Source organism: Falco peregrinus, chromosome 4, assembly GCF_023634155.1.
Source record: "Falco peregrinus isolate bFalPer1 chromosome 4, bFalPer1.pri, whole genome shotgun sequence".
NCBI lineage: Eukaryota > Metazoa > Chordata > Aves > Falconiformes > Falconidae > Falco > Falco peregrinus.
The window spans coordinates 76,431,054-76,458,722 of NC_073724.1; the positions used below are offsets into that span (position 1 = coordinate 76,431,054).

At 34.6% G+C, this 27,669-nt stretch overlaps 1 protein-coding gene across 28 annotated transcripts in view; it reads left to right on the forward strand.

The window, feature by feature from the left end:
* The window catches only part of MYCBP2 (MYC binding protein 2), a 200,650-nt gene that overhangs the window by 118,651 nt on the left and 54,330 nt on the right, over window positions 1-27,669 (forward strand). For 9 of the 28 annotated variants that reach the window (XM_055802981.1, XM_055802964.1, XM_055802966.1 and 6 more), the window contains 12 exons: window positions 2,830-2,882; window positions 4,212-4,384; window positions 4,724-4,868; window positions 6,768-6,980; window positions 9,685-9,740; window positions 10,169-10,284; window positions 12,438-12,580; window positions 16,698-16,814; window positions 17,595-17,735; window positions 23,817-23,891; window positions 26,027-26,251; window positions 27,174-27,306. In XM_055802981.1, coding sequence (XP_055658956.1) covers window positions 2,830-2,882; window positions 4,212-4,384; window positions 4,724-4,868; window positions 6,768-6,980; window positions 9,685-9,740; window positions 10,169-10,284; window positions 12,438-12,580; window positions 16,698-16,814; window positions 17,595-17,735; window positions 23,817-23,891; window positions 26,027-26,251; window positions 27,174-27,306 — 1,590 coding nt within the window. The remainder of the gene's footprint in view (window positions 1-2,829; window positions 2,883-4,211; window positions 4,385-4,723; window positions 4,869-6,767; window positions 6,981-9,684; window positions 9,741-10,168; window positions 10,285-12,437; window positions 12,581-16,697; window positions 16,815-17,594; window positions 17,736-23,816; window positions 23,892-26,026; window positions 26,252-27,173; window positions 27,307-27,669) is intronic. The other 19 variants (XM_055802969.1, XM_055802970.1, XM_055802982.1 and 16 more) reach the window with 12 other exon arrangements.

Below are 27,669 nucleotides of genomic sequence, written 5' to 3' on the forward strand. Positions count from 1 at the left end.
AGTGTGCAGTTATAACCACAAAACCTAATTTGGAATTTTTAACCTGGTATTTTGCTTGAGTATTGGATGTTCAAATTTCTTACTTTGTTTTAAATAGGCACCTCAATTGCACTGGTAGATCTCACTTCTCTCTCAAAAGTACAGGCAATTCTATAGTTTAAATAGTGCCCTCTTATCCTTCAAACAGCCTCATTAAATCCTTAGTTGTATTGACTTCCCTAGCACTCATTTATCCTGTTGTTGTCCTATGCAAAAAAAAAAAAAAAAAAAAAAGCTAACATTGAAAGCTTCTAACTTAATTTCCTAGGTTTTCTAATATTTTCTACTTCTCCATAATTTTTTTTTTGTTTTGTTCTGATTTTGAATGTCTAAACAAGAAGGGAGAGTAGGTGGTACATAGACCAGCTTTAAATGCTTTCAGAGAGAAGGAATTTGAAATAAAACATGCTTTTATGATACGTATGCAGTCTCAGCCACCTATAAAAGTGGTTGTCTATGATCTGCAAGAGAGGAGGGATAAGTGCATTGCCTGTAAAGAGGCCTCCTGATTACTGATGTAATTGCAATTTAATCAGCTCACTCTTTACCTAACACCAACTTAAGGGCTTTAGCCAAGTCTGTTAGTGTTGCTGACAATATTACAATGCAAATTACACACGTTTGTATTATTTCTCTACAAGATCACTGTACCCTGTGATAAACAAAATAAACAAAACTGATGAAGTACACGCAGCAGTGGTAGTAACTTGTGAATGGAAACTACTGTGCAACCTTTTTAAGATGTTTTCAGTTGTCTGTAATTTTGCTCTAAGTGTTTTGCTTGGTGTCTCAGAAAAACACTATGGCAGAAAAAGAGGTTAAAATGGGATTTTCTAGAGCAACATTTAAATGTCTTAGTATTAGACTGGTAGTTTTTTTCTTTTTCTGTGTTCTAAATTATGTATCTTCTACCTTTTGCTGCAAGTGAAATAGTGTTTTTAAAAATACTGTATTAGTGCCATTGCTCACCGGCAGAGCAGTGTTGTATTTGTGGAATGAAGTGTCCTTTAAGAAAAACCTATATAATCATATAAAAGACTGTCTTGTAATGCATACATACAGGAAAGCCCTTTTTGTTAGACTTCCTATACTTTATAATTTCTACAATTTTACCTCTGTTTTGTGTGTGGATGTATAGGCTAAACGAAGTAACCTAAAAGGCTTACTCCACAAAGTAATTAGCAACTTAACTTACAATTCCTGAATTTGGGATTTAGAAGTTAGGCATCTATATCTAAGGTAGTAGCTCTGACCTTCTATTAGAGTTAATTTAGATATCTTCAGAGGATGGTTCATGTCATCCTTAGATGAAGATGTAAGAAAAATTAAACTAATCACCCAAAGGAGGAGCCTGTTTCTCCTTCATTTATTTTAAAGGTATCTTTCAAGCCTGTATCTATACCTAAGTCTGAGCTTATTTCATGCTTCGCTGCCCAAAACTAGGTAAAGTAATCCTGTTCCATTTCCCGGAAACTAAGTGTTCTTAAAACCTGGTAATATTAATGAAGACAATAAGAAACTTCATGAACTTTCTCTCAGTGAAAATAGGATGATTGAACTGACTTGAAATCAGTTTTTACTGGTATCCTTGTAGGACCTTTCTATCTTCAGCTTTATTTGCATGATTTATCTTGATGTATTGACTTTAAGGAGGTTGTCCTTCACAAAGATGTACTTGGCTTTTTAGTAATTGCTGTAAGTGGCTATATTCTGTATACAAGTAACCAAATACCTGTCAAGTATTCCTCTAGAACCATTAGGGAAAAAAGTGTTTTGAAAGAACATTAAGAAGGTCTAGCATCCTCGCTCTAGAGGAAGATGAACCAGACAGTGATTCCTTCCTGTATTAGGAAAACTTTATCTTTGAGATACATGCAAATACTATTTGAGTTCCCGTGTTCAAAAGGTCACAATTCCTCCTTGCCAGTTCTCCAAGACTTTAAGATACTTCCTCCCAAGAGAGAGATCTGGTCTGTGACAAGGACTAACTTATACAGCAATGTGGAATTGATTGATGTTTTTAACATTGTTACTTACTTGTTTGATTTGATAGAAGTTATTTCTGAGAGCAGATTTTTTATATATCTTTATTTCTTTGGATTTTAAAAATGCCTTAGGACTTCATTCTTCTCACTTCTCTTTCTCTCTTCTGACTAGTAGAATTGCCTGACATGTTTTTGAGAGAAGGTAGAAATATGGTAACCTTACCTGTTTTACTTTTCTGTTAAAAGACTGTGTTTGGCAATTCTGGTCACCCTGGAAATCAGACTTTTTTGAGTTGTATTTGTAAGAAAGAAATATTGTGTAATAGAATGTATTCAAGTTTTATGTTTTAGGGGGAATGGTAATTTGCAAAATTGTGCAGAGTTTATCAGGTTTTTGAATACTGGTACTAGGGTAGTAAGCTCTTGAAAGGGAGCAGCTGGTGCATACTCACAAGTACTGCTTCCCAGAAACCATCTTGACCTCCTAAAATGTTTTTCTGAAAATACCTAGTCACATCCAAAGATTTGCCATACATACTGTCTTGGAGATAAGAAAAGTACCAAATTTTGTTTTGTGTAATGGATATTGTGTATTTGCTTGTGCACTGAACTACACTATACTGCATGTTTACTACGTTACTTGAGAATACTAATCTTTCAACTGCTGGTTAAACAATATTACACATCATTTTGTAATTTTGTAATATACAAAGCTTCACTAAACAGAATTGAATTTCACATTCTATAATATGTAGATAAATGTCAATACTATTGTTATGAGAAATATATGATTATATTTTTACAGCAGGTAATGAATTTGAAGAAGATCTTGAGATACTTGAAGAGGCTGCCTTACAGGTATACTGTGGCTTTTTATCCATATCAGCGTACTTAAGCACATAATTGCATTTCAACTTTTTGACTGCTACAGAAGAAAATCACATGTAAGGTTTTTATAGTAGAAGGGAATCCGGCTTGTTATAAAACAGTTTAAGAAAGTATTGTGGAAGTTTAGTATTTATATTATATCTTCTAATAATAAATCTTATTAAAAATGCATAAAATATCACATAGAAGGTTAGATGACCAAGTATAATTCAAAATATCTGTTTGGCTTAAGTTGTACTATTCAGCAAATTTTAAAAGTTACCAAAATTAATCCTTCACATGTCTTTGTAATTGCAGAAATAAAATAATCTTTTCAGTTGAGCACTAACATTTATCAAGTCCTAAATAATATGATTGCAGTTGTTCTGGTTTGATGGTGCTATGTTGTTTGTTGTGATGGTAGCTAACGGTGGTCAGTAAGTCCCTATTTATAGCCCCTAGCTGATGATGAACAGTGGAAAAATTTTCAATGTTCTTTCTCTTTCCTAATTATCTTAAGGGCAACTGTTTTGAAATTCAGTTGTCACAGTACTTGCTGAAAAAACTCATCAGTGCTACAGTATGACACCAATGCATAGGTCTTAGGTGACAGAACAGTAAACAGAAACCGTCTAGGAGGAATCAGATGTTCCTTGGAAGAAATATTTTTTCAGCAATCTGTTCTTGGACCCACTGTGTTCTAATTCAAAATGTGAGCTAGGAGTGTGCATGCAAGTTATGGATTCCCCTTTGCTTTTAGTCCTGTCTCTTCAGTGGTTTATGCATCTTTCCATCTTCCTTCCTTGCAAAGAAGGGATTTCTTTTACTTTGTCTCACCCCAAAAATATCTTTCTTAAGAGATCTGCCTTTCTACAAGTTGTACCTCTAGCCTTTTATTTTCTTTTGGAACATGCTCATTGATCACATTTTCAGAATGGATTTTCAGATTTTTCAGTTTTTCAGAATTTTAAGAATGCATTTTCTTTCTTCTCCTGTCAGCAGTTTAGAATACTCTAACATGAAAGTCCATGTTACCTTATTCTTTCCTCCAGAAATTCTCCCTCAACTCAAGCTCATTTAATTTCTTTTGACATACATTGTTGTTTTATAGACTGAGCTGACTTTTTCTTAAACTTTAATCAAAGTAAAGTTTATCCAGTTTTTATTCCGTTTATTCTCCTCCATGAATGGTTTTCAGTACCCAAACTGCCTATACCAATTGTGTCATATCATGGGAAAGTGTCTGCATGTAAGATACTGAAAAGCACTTTTATGTCTCCAACCTTTCACCCCCACCTCAACCTCTGCCAAAAAAAAAAGGTCTGCAAATCTCACTCCGGCATTCTTGGGAAAGGCTTGGCACTATCTCACTCACCAACCATTTTGGAAGCTCTCGAAGGAAATCTTCCACTGCAGGTACAGAGCAATGAGCAGTCATTTCTGGAGGATTTCATTGCTTGTGTACCAGGATCCAGTGGTGGACGACTTGCAAGGTAAAAGTTTGTATGCTGCATGAATAAACCCATTACTTCATAGTTTAATGTTTAAGTTTTGCAGCAAAGTAGAAAATGTTTAGTTATCTGCTAAACTTTAACACCTGTGCGCTGTTGCTTGTCTATACAAATAGCTATAGATCTTTAATAGTTATATCAAATATTAGTTAAATAAAATTACTTGGCCGTATAGTTTCTGTTAATATATTAGTTCAAAGTATTGTGTATTATAGAGCTTCTGCACCCTTTCTTATCTGGAAGTCATGTTTATACAGAGTAAGGATTTATATTTGGGGGGCTATAAAAGATATTAATGGTAGGGTTTTTTCTTTTTTGTAGGTGGCTTCAGCCAGATTCATATGCTGATCCTCAAAAAACATCATTGATTTTGAATAAGGATGACATTCGGTGTGGCTGGCCAACTGTTATTACAGTACAAACAAAAGACCAGTATGGGGATGTTGTTCATGTTCCTAATATGAAGGTAATTATTTGAATCTTAGTTGTTCCTATAATTCGTTGTGTCATCTCTTAGTATTTGTTTTAAATGTTCCACAGAATACTCTTGTATTGGACAGAAAGTGGCATTCATAAGTTCAATGTAGTCACACTTTCTTACCTATAAATCCACAAAATTATCAGAATCTGTATTACGCAAACACCATTTCATGCAGTTTATATTTTTTCTGTAATGAGCTACACATGCATAGTTCTGGAAATAACCAGTTGTAGGTGATGTTTGATAGTAATGATCTGTATGGTGACAGAATCCATTGTTTTTTAACTTGTAAGCCAGGAAACAGTATAAATCATAGACTGAATAAATGTGATGGAAAAAAAGAATCAGAAGCACATTGATGGACCATTTTATAGTCACTTTATTTTAGACCAGAACAGCACTTCCCCCTTTTCTGTTTCTAATATCTGGAAGTTCTGTAGCTATTGAAATTAATAAAATAAGTGGCAAGGTCTGAGATTCTTGGGTTTTGCTTCAGCCTCTTCAGTTAATCACTGTTCATTTTTTTTAATGGTTCTTTTTTCAGTTGTTGAAGTACTGGAAAGGAAGTGTTTATGACAGCCTCAGGTAGAATTAGAAAATCTTTGCACACTTCAGAGAAAACCTATGTGATATGTGTAAAAGTTGGCTGCTTGAAGTGGCGAAGAACACAAACAAAACAAATTGAACACAAAATGGTTTTCATGTAGCTCTAATAAATCAGGTTATATCGATGTTTTAAATCCCACTGTTATTGTGGGGTAGTTGGTTTTGTTCAAACCCAAAAGTAGATGAAATACCTTTTACAGAGGCATGGTTCCTGCGATAAGAGCTCTCATATCTATTCTTTGTCTAGGATGTAATAATTGAAAGTTACCTTACAGTGAGCTGTAAACTCATTAATGAACAGTGAGTCTACAACAGTAACACAAGAATCAGCTTAGTCACAAACACAGCTTGAGTGACATTTATACATGTGGTTACTGACTTAAATCTGTGACAGAGGAAGTGGAAAAGTCTTGAAGGTAGTGATTTTATCTATCAATCAGGAAAAGGGTATGTCAAAATATCATCAAAATTACAAATTATTGCTGGATATTTTTTTCCACATATGTATTAAAGTAATAAATCTTGATTCAATTTAATCATTCTGTTGGATTCATTCAGTGTGCAATGCAGTGGTACAACTTCCATAAATTAAGTCAAATTTTGATAAAATGTTGTGTGAAATCTGCAATATTTAATGTACTTTATTGCAGATTTAGGATGAATAATGTATAAACTTATTTTCCAGATTGTCTGTTCTGCCTCAGAAAACTGTACTGCTGACTATATTGCCTGCATTGATGGAGATGTGGTACCTCTGGGGAAAAAAAAAAGTCAATTAAAATATGCATTAAAGAACACAGTATAAACGTAACAGTACTGATGTAGTAGGATGGCAGAGCCAGCCAGGATCCAATCTGGCCACCACTGATGCAGATCTAGCAAGCCCTGATGATTCACTCTGAAACCTGTGTGCTCATTTGGAAGGCTCTCTTCCTACTTCGTAGCATTTTCTGTTGTGGGAAAACTTAGCTAGGCATACCGGGCTATGTGCTGCTCCCCAGTGAGTGCTCTGGGACTGGCAGAGTCGACACTGGCCCTTACTGATCATGTGCCAAGTCAGTTGGGTGCGTCTCTCCTGTACATTTACATTTTTCAGAGATGCAGTGCTTGGCTTTCCAAATTGTTGCTAAGTGTAGACACAGGTTTTTGCTACAGCTGGATTCATAGTAAGCACTCTAAGCACTTTGTCACTGTACCTTACCACATCTAAAAGATGATGTGTGTGTGTGTGTGTTTTCTCTCTCTAAATCATCTTATGTTTCCCATGTCTTATTGTAGGTAGAAGTCAAAGCTATTCCTGTTTCTCAGAAAAAAACATCTTTGCAACAAGAACAAGTTAAAAAGGTGCAACGAATACCAGGGAGTCCTGCAACAGCTGCTTCCCCTAGCAGTGATATGACCTTTGGAGGACTTCCTTCACCAAAGCTTGATTCTTCCTATGAGCCAATGATAGTAAAAGAAGCTCGATATATTGCAATTACAATGATGAAGGTAAATGACTGTCATTTAAGCAATATAACTATAAAATTCAGTATTCGAAGTGCTTAAAGTATGCAAAAGAGAAGGAAAAAACTGTATTTCATTTTGGTCACAATCTAAAAATACATTGATTCCAAATTATTTTGGTTATGTTTAAGTTCAGTGTAAAACTAGATGCATCAAAAAGGCCAATTTCCTGAACTGTAAAGCAGTTACAGACTGGATTAGCATTTAAAAAGAAAAGTTCTGTTTCATTGTGATTACACTTATTAACAAACTAGTCCGAGTTACTCAGGAGAAATTAAAACAGCTATTGAAATGGTGGAGGGGAAGTCAAACCAATGTATCCGTATAGAGTTGGAGTGTTGCAGTGGATCTGTATTAAAACTGTAAGTGGTGAACATAGGAAAAAAATCTGAGCTCAGCATAATAGAAAGGTCACATAAATAATTCAAATTTTTGCAAAATTACAAAATCGCAAAAAAAGTTTGCAAAAAAAGCAAAAAAATGTAAATTGAGTTCAATTATGCAAATGATTCATAAATATTAAACACAATTTGTTGAAATTAGCCATTGTCAAATGGATCAGCTCAGAGACTTTGCCAGGAACAGTTTTTAAAAAGGTACAAATGGAAGAGTTAGTATTGAATAAGTGTATTTCAACACCTGCGATAAATTTACATGTAAGTCACATTGACTCAGTTAAGAGATGTGACATGATGAGTATAATTAGCAGTTGGACATCTTTACAAGACATGATTAATCAGGAATCAGAGAAGGATAATACTTAGTATAATCAGTATGGATTTATGGAGGGGAAAAATCAGCAAAGTAGCATCTTTTAGAGGGCACAAGTTGTTTTCTGCATAGCGCTACAGTTGCTATGTGTAAATAGTGCAACTGGCTACTAAATCATGTCTTAATGGATCAGTGAAAGGACTAAAAAATCAATATGGAGTACAACAAATGTTTTAAAAACTTGTTAAATCAAATGTCTGAAAAGATATTTGCATCAGGGAGTGTATATCAAGGAGACAAGTGTGTTTGGCTTGTTTGGGTTTTTTTATTTGGAGTACTGCAAAGATCACTTCTTGGCTTGATGCTACTTGGTAATTTTATCAGTGACTTGAGGTGGGGAAAAAAATACATTATTTATTCAATGTTGGAACCCAGATGGGATTTCTGATAGCCATTTTCCACAGGTACCTGCTGCTTCTTTTCCAGTACCAGGTGGCAAATCTGGTCCCACAACTGTTACGGTGGCACATCTAGCAATGTGTTAGATACTGTGGAGTAAATGATAGTGGAATGAGTGTAGGGTGTCTAGAAATTAATTTCTAGATCTGATGGACCCTTTGAGTGAGGAATGCTTGATGTTAGCTTGTTAACTTGTCGTCTTTTTTTAACTGAGTCAGGCTAAGATAAAATGAAAATAAAAGTATTTGGTTAAAGTTATCTTAGTAGATAATAGCAGTAGAAGTCTTGGTAAAGATAAAAGTAAAACAGTACAAGTACACACCAAGGTAAAATACAAAAAGTGTTTCTCTCTTCTTGTTGAAACATGCTTGACTTCCATATTTAACACCTTGCTGGGGAATCTTCCAGAAATTCCTTTTAGGTTAAGTCTTTTCTGTCCAACACCTTAACATTTTTTTGTTTTGTTCAGAAGAGAGCTGATATTTTGCTGCTTAAATTAAGGACTGTCTTGACATACTGGGAAATGCAAATATGTTGCCTGCTGTACTTGATTAGCTTATTAACAACTTTACTGATTCAAGAAAGTGTAAATAATTGTCTTCTACTTTCCTCCCCATGTTACTGAGTACACTCATTTCGGTGCAGAATGCCAATGTCCCCTGACTTTTTAATTTTATACCAGCCTGCATGTTATATCAGTACTCAATAGAAACATCCAAATATGATTAGAAACTCTAACTTCTTACTTCATGACAATAAATTATTACATGTCTGGGGGACTGATAGCCTAAACTCTCCTTGTATAGAGATCTGAAATGGCTGATCTGCATGTGTTTTCAAACATTCTTATCTACCTCTTCCCTGCCTGTTGTTTTTGATTTAACATGGGAATCTGATAACTTGGCAACCACTGCAGCCTAGAGATTCTTGCTGAGGGACTTTGTGCAGTTCTGGGACTACCATTATTTACTTATTATGGGGCTTTTCAGTGCAGTTGTTTCACAAGAAACTGTGAAAGTGAATCAGCTCTTTTTTGTAGTGAGAATCAGTGGAAATATCACCTCAGTATAGAGGGAATTTCTTCACTGTGAGTAGAAAGAGAGAGGATCCGAAATTCCATTGATAAACCCACTGGTCTGGTTTGCAGTTTTTGACCTGCAGCATGCTTGCTTTCTTATCTTCACATGGTCTTCAATGCACTACCTGTGTTCAATGGCTTTTTGTACAAGTGAGATTAGAAGACTTGACTGTGAACAAATGTTTTTGTTAGCAATAGGTATCTTTGTTACCTAAATAATGGTTATTTAAAGTGAAGATACTTTTTTCACGTATGTATTTATAATATAGCTGTGTTTCTGTGTTTTGGAATTTGTTTCTGGTTTCCTGATCCATACTTGTGGTGAGTGTAAAGTTAGATTAGTGTGATCTTTGAGAACATACCCTTGCTTTTATTTATTCTTGACCATAGTATAACTGATAACTGTTGATTTTATGTTTGTTGAATTTAACCTGTTTATAGGCATATGAAAATTATTCTTTTGAAGAACTACGCTTTGCTTCACCAACACCAAAGAGGTAAACATAAAAAATTACTTTTTAGTAGGGGCTTAAATTAACATGTCTTGTCACTTCTGCTTACACCCAGACTCACAAGCTTTGACTGCCAGGTAATCTTTGTCTAAGGGTAGAAACACAAAAATCATGTATTATTATATTTTTTTCTTAGATTTAGAGATTTTGCTCCTTAATTCTTAATTGTTCTAATGTTGATTCCTTATTTGTGTTATCTACTCTCTGAATGTGTTGTTTCATCATTTGCTATTAAATGTGGCATAGAGGGTTATATGTTGATAATAAATAATATGAGGTTAATACATTGGACAGGGAAAAACGGTATTTAGATGATCTGTTAGAAAAAAAGTAGAATAGTTTCAAACTGTTACAGGTTAATTCCAAGAAGACAGTAATTGTTTAATGATTTCCATTGTTTTGTTTATGCCTAGACCCAGTGAAAACATGTTGATCAGAGTCAATAATGATGGTACATACTGTGCAAACTGGACTCCAGGAGCTGTTGGTCTCTATACCATTCATGTTACTATAGATGGCATTGAAATAGGTACTCAATTTTCACTATACTTCAGCATAAATTTATTTTCTATCCATTTTGTATACTGATAAATGTATGTCTTGGTGCTTGCTCACAAGATTTATTATTACAGTTGACAGCAAAACGTAGCACCCAAGTTTTTGTTTAGAAGTGTTCTATCTAATTCCTTCTTCCTTCTGAAAAGGAAAAAAATACCACAGCTATTCTCTCATAGAAAAGGGATGTATGTGGCATATCATGTATTTATAATGTGGTTATATAACTGCCAGATTAATAGAGTATCTTACTTTACAGTCTCAATGTTCCAAGAAAAATGTCTTGTTTCAGCTGAGAATGACAGACATGTACACTTAAAGGAGAAAAATAAAAAACAACAACCAAAAACCAACACTGAAGAACCTAAGGAAAGGGGAAATTGTTTCTGACCATGTAGGAGTAAATAATGCCATTTCTTCTGTGGAAAATTGAGAAAGTGTAGTCTTGGTCTTAACTGAGACTCCACCTTAAGTCTCAATCATTTGTAGTAATTTTTAAATGCCTTAGGTTTCTTCCTTGCTGAAAATCTTTTAGTTCTCTTGTTAGGCCTAGGGACTACACTATGTGATACTATAGCATGCAGTGGAAAGATTGCCGCTCCAAAAAAAAGTTGGTATCTTGAATACTCTCTTGTTAGTCTTACTGGTGCTATGGTGAAGATGGATATTGAAGGCATTGTAGTTAGGCCCAGATCTGATAGGGTTTCCGTGAGTTCACCAGCACCAGCAATTCCTTTTTCCTAATGCTGCGCAGCAGCTTTTGTAAATACATACAGTGATACTCATAAATATGAATGCACATAATTCACATAGAATTGGAATGGGATATGTTAACTACAGAAGATAAGATTTGTACGCTATCATTATTAATGTTTATCTTTGTTCCTTAAACAGGAACATTTTCCTTCATAGGAGTCTCCAGTGCACTCAATTGTATTTTTCCAGTCTGCTATTCCTGGAGACAAACTTTATACTGTAGTTTAAATCAGCTGTTGTTACACTTTTTCGTGTATTCTACCATCCTCAATTTGTGTAGTGTTAATTTTTAGAAATGCTAGAATACAGTTGTTAACCTTGGTTATTAAACAGGTGTGAGTATACTTCTATACCTATGCCATTTTTCTTCAGTGTAACTTCAGTCTTGGTTCAATCATAGTATCTTACTATCCCCTCTCAAGTTTTCATGTACTCATGCTTGACCCCATAGTTCTGTCAATTTTTCACTGCTTTAGTTAAGTCTCTTAAGGTAGCACTTAGTTTCTTCTCTGTCTCAAACTTCAGTGTTCTTGATACTTCTGGATTCCCTCCGTTACTTCCATGCTTGGTTAAAAGAATTACTGAAACTAACAGTTTTATTGCTAGGTCTGGCTGCTTCTTTTCAAGTTGTTGCTCTTCAAAGGATCACCTTCTACAATGAAACAACAAAAAAACCCTGGAAAGATCTACTGAGGCCATTAATTTGCAGTTTGGCTTTAACAGTGATTGCTGAGACAATTTCTTTTAAGATTATTACTCAAGGTTACTTAAGTTTGAACTGTTTCTTTACATTTATTTTTCTTCACAATCTGAGAATGTTACTGTGTTGAGATATTTTCCAGTACCTTCTGGTCTTACAACAATGTTGGTAATTAAAGATGCTGGCAGTTTACATTACTGGCCTTTTCTGGTTGTGCAACTTGGATTTTAAGGCGCTTATCTGTTTTTCACATTTTGCAATTAACATCTGCAGCAGTACAGCATGCATAAGCTATTGCTTCTCCAGAAGCTTTCACTTGCACCCTTCAAACATTAATCTCTTCTGTGTTTGCTAGTCCTTGAAACATACCCCTTAAGCCACTATTATGATACAAAATTCCTAATAGTGTTGTGTGCACAAGGTGTGACAGGTACCTAATAATAGTATGAAATTATAGACCTGTAAATTTCCACATATGAAGATACAGGTATTGAGAAAGTAATACTTTGCACCATGAAGCAACTGCAAGTGTTGTTTATGGCAGACAGATAAGCAAATGGTTATTTTGCCTACTCTGAATTGTAGCACAGATAAACTGTAATTCCTGTTTGACTGATATATCCTGTAATATTTTATTGTTTTTTTTAAAACTTAGTCTTGTTTGCTTACAGATGCTGGGCTAGAAGTGAAAGTAAAAGATCCTCCAAAAGGAATGATACCTCCAGGAACACAACTTATTAAACCAAAAGCAGAGCCTCAGCCAAACAAGGTTTGGAGAATGGGAGAAAAACCCCAACCATACAGTAATATTTGGGTGGGATTCTAGTGTTCTTTAATACGTACTTTATCATGTTATATTGGTGCAGGACTTAAGGATATTTGCAAATGTCTTTAGTGTGCTGAATGCAATGAAATTATTATATGGGGTAAAATGAAGGATGAAAGTCTGTTTCCTTTCAGTCTATCCATTAATAAAACAGTTAGAAGCTCTGCAGAAATGGCCTTAGTCTTGGCTTGTCACACAAACGTTGTGGGACTATTGTGAAAGCCACAGACTGCATTCTGCACTATTATTTCTTTTTCTTTGATATTGTACTATGAAATTAATTGTGCAAAGGTCTTCAAAAAGGTTATGGGGTTTTTTTTTGTGAAAAGGATCTTCTTCAGTCAATATAAAAACCAAAATTAGTTTATTAATATCTTCCTTAGAATATCATTATTTTATTTTTAAAAGTTATCCTTTCTGAAGCTTTTGACTTCCCCATTTCACCTTACCTTTCCACCCTGAAGGACTAAAGTAGATGCAAATAACAGAGCTTTCCTCTGAAAGCTGGTGTGGCAGTGATATAAGGAATATGCCCAGATGAAGGAATCATCTTCCACTTCCCCTTATATGCAAACGAAGGGATATTAAATGAGCCACTGAATATTTTTTTTCATGAAATAAACATGTATTAAAAGATGCAGAATTCTGAACTACTACAACGTTATCCTTTCCTGTCTTATTACAACTGCAAAGGTGGCTAAGAAATAGGTGGTTACAAAAATAATCAAGTGTTAGCCAGCTTCTTACCTATACAGTGTGTCCTGACCTAGTTGTTTTCCAACTTTCTGAATAATCTAGAGACAGTAACTTTATTGTGTAGTTTCCCAGTCTGTAAATGCATCCAGCGTCTTCTTTTGCCACTAACAAGATTCTTTTCCCTGCACCCACACTTCAAAATAGAAATAATAAATTAGCTTTTGTTTCCACACAATTTTTTATCTTTCATTGCGTAATATTTTTTTTGCCCTGAGAAATACTTCTAGGCTTTCTCCTTCCTCTTGGAAGGAAGACTTCCTGGTTACTTCATTATCTTAATTAAAATTCCCAATTCCTACTGGGTGAGATTCATCTCACAGAACTTAATTATCTCCATCCAAGCTGATCATCATACGTGTTGTTTGTTATCACTAAAGACATCTGATCTAAGACGAGATAAATTGCTGAATGAAAGTGATGTCTGTCTTTTTAGTTATTGCAGTGGAAATGGAGTTGACTGGTTCATATGTAACAGCTACATTTTTTTCATGGTTAAAAATACTATACAGAAGTTAGGCCTCTGGTGTTCTGAGGCATTGCCTAGTGTTTAATCATCTCCCTGGGGTGTTCTGTTTGCATGTCTTGTTTGTTGTTCCAATTTGTAGTCTCTTTGAAAGAGAAGACTTTCTGTCCTGTATATAGTGTCAGTAGAGCCTGCTGCAAAAATACACTACCTTTTATGGTAAATAATTTTGTCAGTCTTCTTTCTTCTGTGTTGTAACAAATCACACAACAAACCAGGTTAGAATAATTCTTTGTGTATGAACAGCAGTATTATAAATGATACAGAAAGGTAATTATTGCACTGTACTCCAAGCTTCTGAAGTCAAGAATGCAGATTAGATACGTGTCAGTCAGAGACAGTCCAATCTACCAAATCATGTTTCCCTGAGAAAAAGGGCTTAGCTGAGCTCTAGAAGCTTCTTCCTCTTCTTTGTCAGCCTGAAATTTCAGATAGTTATAACCAGAGGACACTAACACTGCATTCTCAGTGGTGATCTGTTCTCAGGTAGAATCACCAAATTATTTTCATCGAGGCAGTGAAACATTCCAGTTTAGTAGTCATACCTTACTTGAATCACAAGTTGAAAATGGATACTATATTATGATTTTATTATTGATGTCTTCATGCTCTGTTATTTGAAATCAAATGAAGATCTGGTTTTCCTGTCCATCCAAGTTGGTAAAGATTATCCCAGCGATCTGTATTTAGCCTGGAGTATATGACCCATAAGAACTGCTGCCTCCTCATTCATTGACTGTGAACCTTAGATTAACTAATTTGCAGGAAATTCCATTCTACATCCTATTGAGGGAAACATCATTTTTCAAGCTATGTAATGTAATTCAGGGTAGTTGGAACCAACTAGAAGAAAGCAGTCTGAATTTAGCTGAGTTGGAATGGGCAAGACTGGTGTCAGAATGATTGGTCACTAATATGTTTTGACTGTTTTGACTGTCCTCACATGACTGAACAAGTAGCTAGCATCAATTGCAAAAAAACTACCAAACCCAAAAACTCTGGGCAAGAGGTGGTGTTTTGCATCCCTTCATAGAATGTTAAGTCCCTTGTTAAGGTTGCTTTATCCTATGCAACACACCTGTCTGTGCTGCAAGGTGTACCACATTTTCAGATTAATTAAATAAGAAGACACAGCAACAAAGCTCTTAAAAACTGCTGTCCACTGTAAGGGACAAGTTCATCTTAATTGCTAAGCCTTTCTGCATTAGCCACTTCTTTCAGTAAGAATCAGTTTGTGTGTACTCCATGGAAGAACTGACTATTGGGGTGTTACAGGACAGATACTGAACCATTGTGCCATAGAGAAATATTCCAAGTAAAGAGGGGCTAAGTCAGAAAGAAGACTCAGACAATTAAGTTTTTCATGATGGTCAGAAATGAGCATAAGAGAACTTTTAGTCTGTTTTTTGTTGTATTGTCTGTCAGTGGATCTGATCCCTGAACAGTTTGCAGTTACAGCTTGAACTTTCTTCAACTTAGTTAGCTCCTGCAAAGGGGAAAAATGCTCTTTCCAGGCCTGTGCATATCCAAATCTTGTGATTTTTGTGAGTTTTCTTCCTCTAAATTCAAGGTTTTTAAATCCAATTTCTAGCCAACCCATCATATGGTTTTCTAAAGTAACATTTTGGCATAACAATGCAGCGACCTTTAATTTGCACGGCTTTGTTTATAGGCTTGTCTCTGTTGAGAACGCTGTCAGCAGTGATTCAGCCTTACATTTTCATAAGGACCTTGGAAGTCTTAGTCTTGTCTGTTGAGAGAAATCTAAATCCTTGGAGTAACAGGATTGTTAGTAAACAAAACCTTGCACAATTTGGAGTAAGCTATATTTGAAATTCTTCACATGCTTCTGGGTTGTTGTTGGGGTTTTTTTAATTAGCCTTAAATAAATACCATTTCTTAAAACAATTTCTTTAGGGGGGAAGAAATGAATTAATGCACTTAGTTGTTACCTTTCATTACCTTTTCCTGAGTTTACTTTTTCCATATCATTCTGTGCTTTATGTTAAGTTAAAGATTGAGTCCATACTTCAGTTGATAGTTTTTTTTTTTGCTTTACATGTGGAGTTTGAAAATAAAGGTTTTATACCACATGCATAGAATACATGCACTTCTCAAAACCAGAGACCAAAAGGATGGCTTACATTTGTTTTTTATGGGACAGGTGCCTGATAAGGTCTTTGAATGGTGAAATAATGATAGTGAATAACAACTGTGAGATTTTGGGGACCGTAGTAAATCAAAATTGTAACAAGGAGCATCTGATCTTCCTGTGAAAAAGGGAGAAACTATTGAAATAGCTATTATTGAAAGATAAAATAAAGAAGTAGAAAGATCTGTTCTTTTTCTATTTTTAAATGGCTATTTCAACTCTTTAGCTAAGGAAAATATCCAAATTTTAGCCAAAAAGTTGACTAAACAGTATCTTACAGTAGCACGAATGAGAACTGGTAATCCCAGGTTGATCAGTTACTGGAAATACTAAGTTTGAAAGGGCAAAAGCCTTGAAACTTGCAAGAATTAATAAAATGGGGAGTAGCAGGGCAGTTGAAAGAACTGGAAGCTTGTATTGAATATTGGATATTGTGTGGTACAACATATCTTTCCAAGACTGAGTCAATGTACTTTTAGGTCTTTTTGAACGTTACGATTGGTTGTAGTAAAAAAACTTATACACAGCAGCCATGGGAAACTAGCAACAAACTGTAACTCTAAGACTGCCATCTCATCACTAGCATTTCAGAATCTGTTAAGCCTATTTCTTTTTACTCTTGAGAACTCTGTTCTGATTTTTTCTTCCTTACTGTCTTCCTTTGCTTCTCTTAGGTTCGCAAATTTGTGGCCAAGGACAGTGCAGGGCTTCGTATCCGTAGCCACCCTTCCCTTCAGAGTGAGCAAATAGGCATAGTGAAAGTCAATGGATCCATCACTTTCATTGACGAGGTAATTCATAAGACATTTCTGTTGAAAATTGGGCTAAGATGTAAAGTTAATTCATGCAAATAATGGGTTTTTTATGTTTAGATGTTGACATATACAGCTTAAGAACGTAAAAGTATAAATTGCAAAAATCTAAATATTTACTAATTTAGTTTTTCAAGCTGTCATTTCCTTTTAATTTGCTTAATTGAAAAACTGTGTAACAAACTTTTGAGACTGGTATGTGGAAACAAAATTCCTAGACTTCATCTCACAATAATATCTCTAAGGAATTAGCTGTTCATGACTTATTATTTCAACTCTACACAAAAATTCAGATGTAGGTGTAATTTTCATTACATCTTTCACTTACACTTCTTAAAGATCATTAGTGTGTTAGACTACTATGCACGTATAATTCTTACAATAAACTTCATATACAAGGAATATTTTTGCAATTTACTAAGTTATATCCGCAGTGTAAAAATGGAAAGTGGGGAATTTATGAAGCTTATGAAGGCTTGGCTTGCTTTCCTCTTTTTTTCTCAGAGCAACTCTTATTATTGCATGATCCAATTTAAATTTAATCTGCGTACCTTGCCTTCTAAAAAGATACGCCTCCCACTCCTATGAAATTCTGATTTTGTTGATATTCCTCTTCACCTCTTCTTACATTCTATCAGCTTAGTGAAGATCATTACTTTCTTGCTACTATTGTCTGTTTGTCTGAAGTCTGTTAATCCTACCAAGGTATGGAACAGTTACAGGAGGGCATGGCTCGTTTTTGTTGCTTGTTTCCCATAGATCCACAATGATGATGGTGTTTGGCTGAGGCTGAATGATGAGACAATAAAGAAGTATGTTCCTAACATGAATGGTTACACTGAAGCCTGGTGTCTCTCTTTTAACCAACATCTTGGCAAGAGCCTTCTGGTACCTGTTGACGTAAGTAAAAGGTGCCTTTGAAAAATATCCAAAAGTACACTCTATCCTCATTACAAGACTTTCTTTAATTAAGGCTGCAAATGAGTCCTGAGGTAAACAATATTTTAATTACCAAATGCTATCTTATATGTGTGTGCATTTTTGAGGGCTATTGTGTAATGAGGGTGGAGTGTAGAAAGGTACAAGGCTTTTTATGTTAAATCCTCTTCCCCTAGAAGAGAAACAAAAGTGCAAGGACTGTTGTAACAGGGTACAAAAGTATACTCATACTAGGTTGTGGTCTGCACCAGGTGTTTCTGTTGCAAGATGTGTATAAAGTGATCCACTGACGTTACGATTTCAGAAGAGGCTTGCAGCCTGCAGTGAAGCAATGTAATTGAGGCTTTTTGAAAAAAACCTGAAAGTTCTTTAGGCTCTGTTGGGTTTTGTGTATATTTTTTGTGAGTTCTACACCTCAATCCTTGAGTTATCAATTTATTAGCTAATCATAGAATCGCAGAGCTTCAAGACTGAGTACAAAATTGAATTTACAGTAAGAGTAAGCATGATTTATCTGCATAACTTTAATGGTGGTCATCACTGGAGTTCAAAGGTTACACCTTTTCTGGAACAAGATACAGTTTGAAAAAAAATGTAAAAGGCAAGAACGTATTTTAGCCAAACCAATGTTTCTCAAAAAAATTATGAAAGTGCAGGCCATTCTGGCTCATCTGGTTTTGTGCATTCCCCAGAGTGGGCAGTACCTTGGTTTCTTCAGTGCAGAATGTAAGAACCAGATCTAATCATAAATACTGTTATTTAGATTTTATTTGTCATCTTATATGAGTGAGCTGCTGCTGCAGTTGAAGACAGTTAACAAATATCTGGCCACATTAAATACCTGCAGCCAGCAATGTCATCCTGGTCATGTTTTCCAATCATGGAAGAACGGAGATATTCCCAGTTTCAGTGAAACTGGGCTGTTTGCTAGTAGCCACATCTGGCAATTAATAAACCCCTGCAGCCTGTGTTTTGACAAGCACTGTTACATGATGTGAGTAGATCTTTCTGTTCACCTTCTTGTTTATAAACTATTTGTTGATATAATTCTATTGGAGATTTCTCTCAATAAAATTCTTATTTTGGAAATTAATATTGCATTTGGGAAACATTTCTGTAATGGGAATAATTTCTGTATTCAACCATCAGTCATTGAAACACTGTGATGATAGACTAGTTTATGTGAGATACATGAAAACATGGGAAAAATTTAAGCGTTGCTTAAAATCTTGCTTGTATTTTTGGCCTTATAAATGGATACTCATTAGAAAATTGCTATATTATACTTTTACAAAATATTAAAATTTGTATACAGCAGTTGAATTTTACCTGTTCACACGTGATAAAAGTGAATTGACCTTGACTAACTAGTTAACTTCAGGAAATATTTTCTGAATGGGTATTATAGTCTGTTGGGGGGGGGGGGGGGGGCGGTGTTTGGGGTTTTTGTTTCTTTTGGTTTTTAAGTTTAACTATTTCTAATACTTTTTTACTTGCTGAAGGGAATAGTTTTGAGCTCAGCAGTCACATAGGTGATTAGCAAGAACTTACTGGCTGGTGTATTTCAGATGGCTCTAGAACATAACCTGCGCTTCCTGAGAAAAGCCTGAAAGGAAATGGCTGTCATTAATAAATAACTGAACATTCAATCTTGACAATCTAATCTTGAGAATTCAAATGACATTTGAATAAGTAGGTCAGGCACAATCACATGTGAAAAACGGCATTTTATTATCATACGTTTCACTCTGCTTCTGTAAAGTTCAGATAAAATACTGTCTATTTTTTTTAAACAGTATCGGTTCTGATACCATTTAGACTGTTAGAAGCTGGTAGATATGTCTAATTTTCTTTTATGTAACCAGTTACGTTGCATTTTTAATGTCGTGAGGTTAAAGCCACATGCTTTCTTGGCTTCTGATCAGTAAGCAGGCCCTGGCCAACATAGCAGAAGTCTTACAAAAGCAACTATTATAGCAATGTAGTTATGTATAATAAGAAATGTCTTTTGAACTAGTTTCAAATGGAAGGTTTCTTTGCATCTCTCTCATATTTTCAAATTTTAAAAGGAGTCAGTGTGTCCTGAAACTATTTAATTTCATTATGACAGTATTTAGGCATAAAGATTTGTTGGTTTGATTCATAATAATAAGAGGAAGAAGGAAAAAATATTACCTAACATTTTCTCTTTCTTTCTTAAAGGCCACGAAACAGAAGTCACGATTCAGTGACTTGCTTTTGAATGCTTTAGTCTTCAGTGCATGCCATTTTAGCATTATGCACCACATAACTTGATGAAATTCAATAAACTCTTTTGTAAGCTCCTGATTTTGTAGCTCAGCTTAAAACTTTTTTTTTCCTGCTAAATCTTGATCACATTAAGTGATAATGCTTTCTTGATAGGAAGTTTTAAAATCTCTTTTTATTAGTGATTACTAAGTTGAGAATATTCAAAAATCTTTATTTCTCTGAATTGTCCAAGAAAAGAACTGTATTTGTAAGTTGTCAAACTTGATCAGTGCAGTCCTCTAGAGGTGAATGGCTCATGACAAAAGATATTCAATTAAGTAATACATGCTAAAGGTTCTTTAGATTAAATTTTGAAATAATCCATATCTGCTTATCCTGGTTTATACAAGGGGTTTGGAATCCAAAGCTGTTCTACCAGTATTGGTTTCAGAAGAAGGAAATAGACTGGAAAAAGTCTCTTGTGACTAAATATACGACTGGAATATCAAGTGGCTGAATTAGTCATTGTATTCCCTGTTCAAATTAATGTCACATTACTTTTATTAGGCTCCATTTTTATTCAGCTCAGGAGTTTATGCAGACTTGTAACTCCAGTTACGTTACTTTGTCACATTTAAATATACAGGCTTTTTGTAATCATCTCATATGTAAATAAAATCTCTTACTACCTTTTGTAAAATATGTAAAAAATATAATTTAAAAAAAAAGCTTTAGTTATTCTGTTTCATCACTGTATTAATTGAACAGTGAACAAAGAAAAAGCAGTAGAGTTTTTCAGCAGTGCTAATTTTGGCCTTTTATCATCTTGACATCTATATTGTATCTACATTTTAAGTTTTTTATGGACATTAACTAGATATTTATGAGAAAGCAAACACTGAATATCTTAGAACTCCTAAACAGACTGTTTCTATATATTTTGATCAAAATTACTATATTTAAAGGTAAATGATCATAGGAAGGCAGAGATCCATTGTAGTTATGAGACTTATTTATTGGAGCTGTGGTCATTTACCTTCTTAGAAAATCTGTGTCGTCAAATCTTCCTTATGTTGCTCATGTCCTTTCACAAGGAACTGCTATGTAGCCATTGATTTAAAACTGCACATGCAATCCATTGTAGGTAATATGATTATAAGACTATGAATTTAATAGAGGTGATTTTGGATAGGAGTATAAGTCTTAACTGATTGCAATTTTGGAGAAGCTGAATCCAATCCCAGTAGTTGTTTTTCCTTCTGTTTGTTTGACATCCAGTTAACTGTTTTTGAGAAAATACTTAAGTTCCTTACACGGACAGTGATTTATTATATATGCTTATGCACAGTACTTAGAAGAAAGGTGCATACAATGTAAAACAGTGCACACTAGGAAGAAATAGAATTTTACCTTGGTTAAGCTTTGGAACTTTATTTTAAAAATCTTATTCTAAATATGTATTTGTTACTTCATATTACATGTAAAAATTTATTATTAGGAATATTGTACCCTGCTGCCCAGTTATATTATTACATTCCCCAACCACCATAGACAAGCAGGATTGAGAAACTGCAAGTTTTTGAAACCATTATCGCAGTGGAAGCAAAGAACCAAAATTAGTATGTAGGCTGCAGTGTTGAATCACAGGACCTCAGAAAGCTGAATGTTCTGTGGAAATGTTGAAGGACTTTCACAAGAGACAACTGCTGTTGTTCTAGGCACAATGGAAGGCAACTGGGGAGTAGGACTATGTTGGGTAAAATAACAAAATGGTTGTTTAAGATAAACCCTTAGCTTTGAAAAGTAATATCAATTGACATTTTAAATATTTTTAAAAGATCTAATTTTTGGTGGTGAAACAAAGTCATTTATATTTAATTTTTTTTATTTCTGAAACTTACACTTCATTGGAAAAAAGAATGAATTCCTCAAATTATTTGTAGTTTTAGTAGGGGAAAGCTTGTAAGGAAAAAATGAACAAAATCTACAGAAAGTAGCATAAGGACTAAAAATAAAGCTTCTAGCTAGTAGTTTCTTCAGAATGAAAACTTAATTCTGAAATACATGCCAGTTAACCTAAACTAGCATAGACTATGCTAACAGCCTGGAAGCCCTGAAGCTCCCACAGCGAAGGGCAGCTTCTGGTTTCATTGTCTCATTGTTGCTAAGCCAACATGGTCCCACTTCACTGCTGTTCATTTCTTTTGTATGTTTTACACATGTAGCTTTATAATGTACAAAACATATCTTTGAAATTACACTTGCATATTTTAGGTATAATTATTCCATGTTTCTCTGTACAGTAGAGGTCCATCACAAACTGAGATACTCTGCCAAGTAGCACAATGAGTCAGTTAAACTATGTTGGATGCCTATGAAGTACAGTCTCACTAGACTAATATAGGCTTTTTATAGTTGCCATAGTTTTATGCCAAATTGATAAGACTATATTCTGCTAATCACCCTGTCTGAAACCCTCCCCACCTTCCCTAATGCTCCAAAATTTATCTCACTAGTGCATTGGTACCTCTTTCACTTTTGAGTAGATAGAGGTACTTTCACTGTTTTTGTAAAAATTGCAAATTGTTTGTATTACTGAAACTTGATGTAAGCAGTTTTGTCAACAGTATATAGCTATTATCATGAGACAAAAGCATGGGTTTAGTTACTTTTAATGTGTCAATGTTTTTTCAAGGAATGGAGAGAAGGCATGCTAAGAGTTTATTGTACTTGTTTCTGCTTAAAGGGATTCATTGCCTTTACTATTAAATTTTAATGTGACTGCTGTCCAGGGATTTCGCTTGGTTCCCCTAATCAGGATGGGGATGGTAAATAAGATTTTCACACCTCTGTTCATATAGATAAAATGATTGCTTTGCCAAAAAGATTTTGTCATAAATACCAATTATTAGTACTGATATATATACTATTAATTCTTTCATTTGACAGGAACAGTGAAAATTTTCAAAGAAATTAGTAGAAACCAATTAATGGTGAAAGGATAACTTCTTTTTCATATTTTTCAGTGATTAAAAAACACTATCCTAGCTGTTCTGTGGGAGAAAAAAGTATGCAGAACAGCAGTGCTTATTTATGTAGTACAGGCAATTGGTTATAAAATTAGTGAAGTCTCTCTGGCAGCTCTATTTGGTTGATGATAATTCATAATAAACTAGTAAATGCATTGTATATTTTATAAAACTAATTAAATCATAGCAATTGTTTTTCCTGCAGCACTCTGTGAAATTTTTGGCACTGGTAAAGAGTGCGATTTTGGTGTGCAAACTGGTGAAATCATTCTGTGCAAGTGAATTGCTTTCAACAGTGAGTTTAGCCTTCCTGCATCTTTTTAGTTCTGACTTGGTGACTAGAAGTCCATATTGCACTTGTCTTGCAATAGTTGAAATTATCTTTCAGAACAGCAGACTGTCTTGCTGTAAAACTGTGATTTGTGGTAGGACCAGCTACTGTTTCGTTGTAACAAAGTGTGGGATTTTCTGTGCACGAAAGTCTCAAGCTTTATGAGAAATGTCTGGCTCTTAATTTCAGTAAATGGCATGACACACTACATCCATTTTGAGCTTTTGACATACTAAACTGTTCTTGTTTAATGGATGATTTGCCATGGTGAGCAATGGACTCAGGTGACTTGATTAGGAAAACAAAACTTTCCCTTTTGCAAAACATTCTACCAGTAAATTTACTTGTGGGGAAAGTTTGCATTAACAGAACCTTGAGCTTCTTCCTCCAATGTTTCTTTGTTCCCATTTCTTTGTTGATATATGTCTTTTTTTTTTAAACTTTGTTGCTCAGAATGTCTTTAATGCTAGCCAAGGAGTAAGGGATTTGGACTTTTTTTCATGGACTTCCAAAGCTTTACCCCCTAAGGTGAGTTAAATGACAGGTGCAGTCATGCTGTGTATCTCATGTTTTCAGATTGTACCTTGTGACTCAACTTTATGCTAAATATTCTTTGATTTTTACAGGAAATAGCAAATTCGCACAGAATGCTGTATCTGTGTCTCTTCCTTTAGGATGAGGAAAAAAAATACCAGAGCAGATTATTGAATTTTCATTAATTCATAAGCAGCACTCTCCTTTTTTTATGAACTGCATTAGAAATTCAGAGATGGCCTAGTAACATAATAAAGGCTTTCATTCTCTTTTGATGCAGAATGTACTAGTAATTTTTTTGTGTTATTGGAGGATACACATGAAGTTGCAGCATCTAATAAAATGGTATTTGTATGAGTAAAGACACAAATATTTAATCAATACTCAGCCCATTCTTAATCGAATTTTTTTTAATTATACAACTACTGGAACAACATGTTATGTACAGTTAAGCAGTTTAAGTTATCTATAGAAGTGCTTGTCTAAATCTCTTTACAGCCCTGTAGTGATTTTGAGATTGAGGTTTTTTCATAGGAACTTTGTAATGCAGATGATACTCAGTGTTGTACATACTGGTTTAGAGTTTTAAAGACTTGGTTTTCCATTGAATCTTTTTCCCCTAAATAGCAACCCTTTTTATTATTATATCAAGATCTAGGCACTGTTTAAACTGTCTTTAAAACATATGATTATTTTTTTCCTTGAACCAGTTTACCTCAGGTTGCATAAACCTGCTTCTAAAGTTGTGTTTACAGAACAGGATTCGTTTTTGTATAAGGGCTTCTTTGAATTAGTCTGGACATAGTGCACAGACTTCCATACCAAAAAGCTGAAAATATGATAATTAAAGAGATCAGAGGAAATTATATTAATTAAAAAGGAAATAACATAAGGAGAAGTTTGGTTTAAAACTGATAAAAGGAAGTATTCTTTTACACAGCAAGAAGTGAACTCCTGGAAGGTGTTGTTACAGGAGATCGTGGTGGCAGAAACTATCAGCACATTCAGATGAAATTAAACATATTTACAGAAATCAGATTCATAAATAAACACTAAAGAAAATGGGTATACTCTCTAACATTCATAATAAAAATATTTTAAATGCTGTTGCTATATAAGGGACAGACCACTAACAAAGACTTGTATGCTACTTCTAAAAGAGCATCTCTTGTTGCCATTGCTGAAAACGGTATACCGGATTAGGTGAACCATTGGCTTCATCCCGTAGGGCATTGCTTAGTTCTTTACTTTCAGGTGTTCTTTTAAAAGCACCTATGACTTGCACCATAAGCATAATAGAGCTTGTTCCTGCTTCTCGCTTGCTTTCTTCTGATATAAATATGCATTACGTTACTCCCGTCCCTCATATTTTTCTGTACAATAGCCTTTTTATTAAGCTATGGCTAGCTGAAAAATCTATGCTAATATTTCTCTTCTTTTAGTAGTTACCAATTTTTCTTGTTAGGAGATTCAAAAAGTGTTTTCTCATGTCAGATTCAAGTATATATATCATCTGTAATTGGTGCCAGGGGAAATAAATTTGCGGGCCATTTTTATTGTCATAGTATTAGTGCACATTTATTATTTTCACTTACATGTGCGTTTTGGAATGTATGGTGTTGCTTTTACTTAGTCAGAACTTTACCTTTAAATTAACAAGTATTCTAAATATGAAATCAAAAAAGCAGCTTATCATTTGGAAAGAGAGAATATTCAAAATCCCTTTACATAGCCCCAGGCTTTTCAGAAAATTTCACAAGTACAGCAGGAGGAATGAGTGTGTCTCCTGCTAAATGTCAGCATGAAGCAAGGTTTAGTGAAAGCGGTTAGAGTAGATAATTTGTCTCCAATGGTAGATATGAGATACTCCTTTTACATAAATGGTTTCATTTATACCACTGTTGTTTCAAGAGTAATATGGTGACTTTTCAATTAATGTGCAATTTACTAATAGTGGTTTATCATTGCACACTAAAATTAGCAATGTAACTAGTGTCTCTTTTAGCTTTGAAATTTAGCTATTGTCTTGAAATAAGTATTTCTTATCTAAAAGTTCAAAGGTATTATTAATAGGTTTTATTCTGTTCTGTTTTGTTTTGCCTTTTTTTTTTTTTTTTTTAATTTCTCAGGAATCTAGGTCTAATACTGATGATTTTTTCAAAGACCTAAATTCACACTGCCCACAGGAAGCAGTGATGCAAGAACAAGATATGCCATTCCTTCGAGGTGGACCTGGAGTGTACAAGGTAGTGAAGACTGGCCCGTCAGGTCACAACATCAGAAGCTGCCCTAACCTTAGAGGTATCCCAATTGGAATGTTAGTTCTGGGAAACAAAGTCAAGGCAGTGGGCGAGGTATGGATCCTTGTAGCTTCAGTTAATGTCTTCATAGATACCAGTATATAACAGTAGTAAACACAGCAAAAGAATCTGCCCCTTTACAGGTTTGCTTTTCCAACCCTCATGATAAATACTAACATTTGAACATGGTTTATGTTATAAATACCAATGCAAGTATGTCTTTTGCCTTTTAGATGTGTGCATTGATTGAAATAATGTTAAAATTGTACTGCAGTTACCTATGCTTGCTTATATGTTTCTGTTACAGTATTCCTTACTTCCTTAGGAAATTGTTTCTTGTTTTACATTTTTGTCATATTCTTTGAAAAAAAAATGGTTTCATTGAAAAAATGTTTTTCTAGGACCTAACCAATTAACGAATTATTCTGTTTCTCTGTATTGATTGTATTCATTTGTTTAGTTGCTGAACTGTTGTTACTGTTCCCAGTTGTCCAGCTGTGGTGTTTTATGGTTAAGAAGGGCTTAAGGATGAAGTGTGTCATGCTATTTCCTAAATATAATGACAGGAACAAAATTAGTATTCATACAAACTTTTCACATATAACATGGTATTATAAATCTACTGTTGCAGCCATCAATAAAAAGGCATATTTTGGTGAATATCTCCACATTTTTATCTAGGCTTGTTTGGATGTTCTAAAGTTGTGGTGTCGGTGTTTTGCTTCTTCTAAACATAAACAGGTGTAAAATTTTTGGAAACAGTCCTAACTGAAAATGTGCCATAAATAGATTTGGTACTTCAGTCTGCCTCAGCCTGTGGCCTTAATTTAAGAAACTGGGTTTTTTTCACATTTGCTTTGCGATATGTAGAGATTGGAATGAGTGTGTTTTTCAGGTACTATAATAAGTTGCTGAATCATGCTACTGAATTATCTGAAGAGTTAACAAATTGTGCTTTTTTGTGTGTGTGCATCAGGTGACTAATTCAGAAGGTACGTGGGTGCAGATGGATAAGAACAGCATGGTAGAGTTCTGTGAAAGTGATGAAGGCGAGGCATGGTCATTAGCTAGAGACAGAGGTGGAAACCAGTACCTCCGACATGAAGATGGCAAGTTGTTGTTTTGTTTGTTTTTCAAATTAACTTAGAAAAAATTAAGCAATCTGAGCAAGACAAATAAAGAAGAAACTGAGTTTTAAACAGGTGTAACATTAATTTATGCTTTTTCATTTGAGTTTCTTTACACAGTTGGACTTCAGAGGTTTTTAGAAGAACAATTGAAATATTTCCTTGTGTTTGCTTTTGTACCAGTTACAGATCACAATTTTAACCATCCTCCTTTTAGCTATGGGGATCATTTTTAAATAAGAAATTGTGTGGTTTTGTTAACTTTCTTTGGTCTACTAATTGTTTTTTCCTTAACAGTCACAGCCAATCTAGATGAATTCTCCTATGCATGATTATGGGCTACTT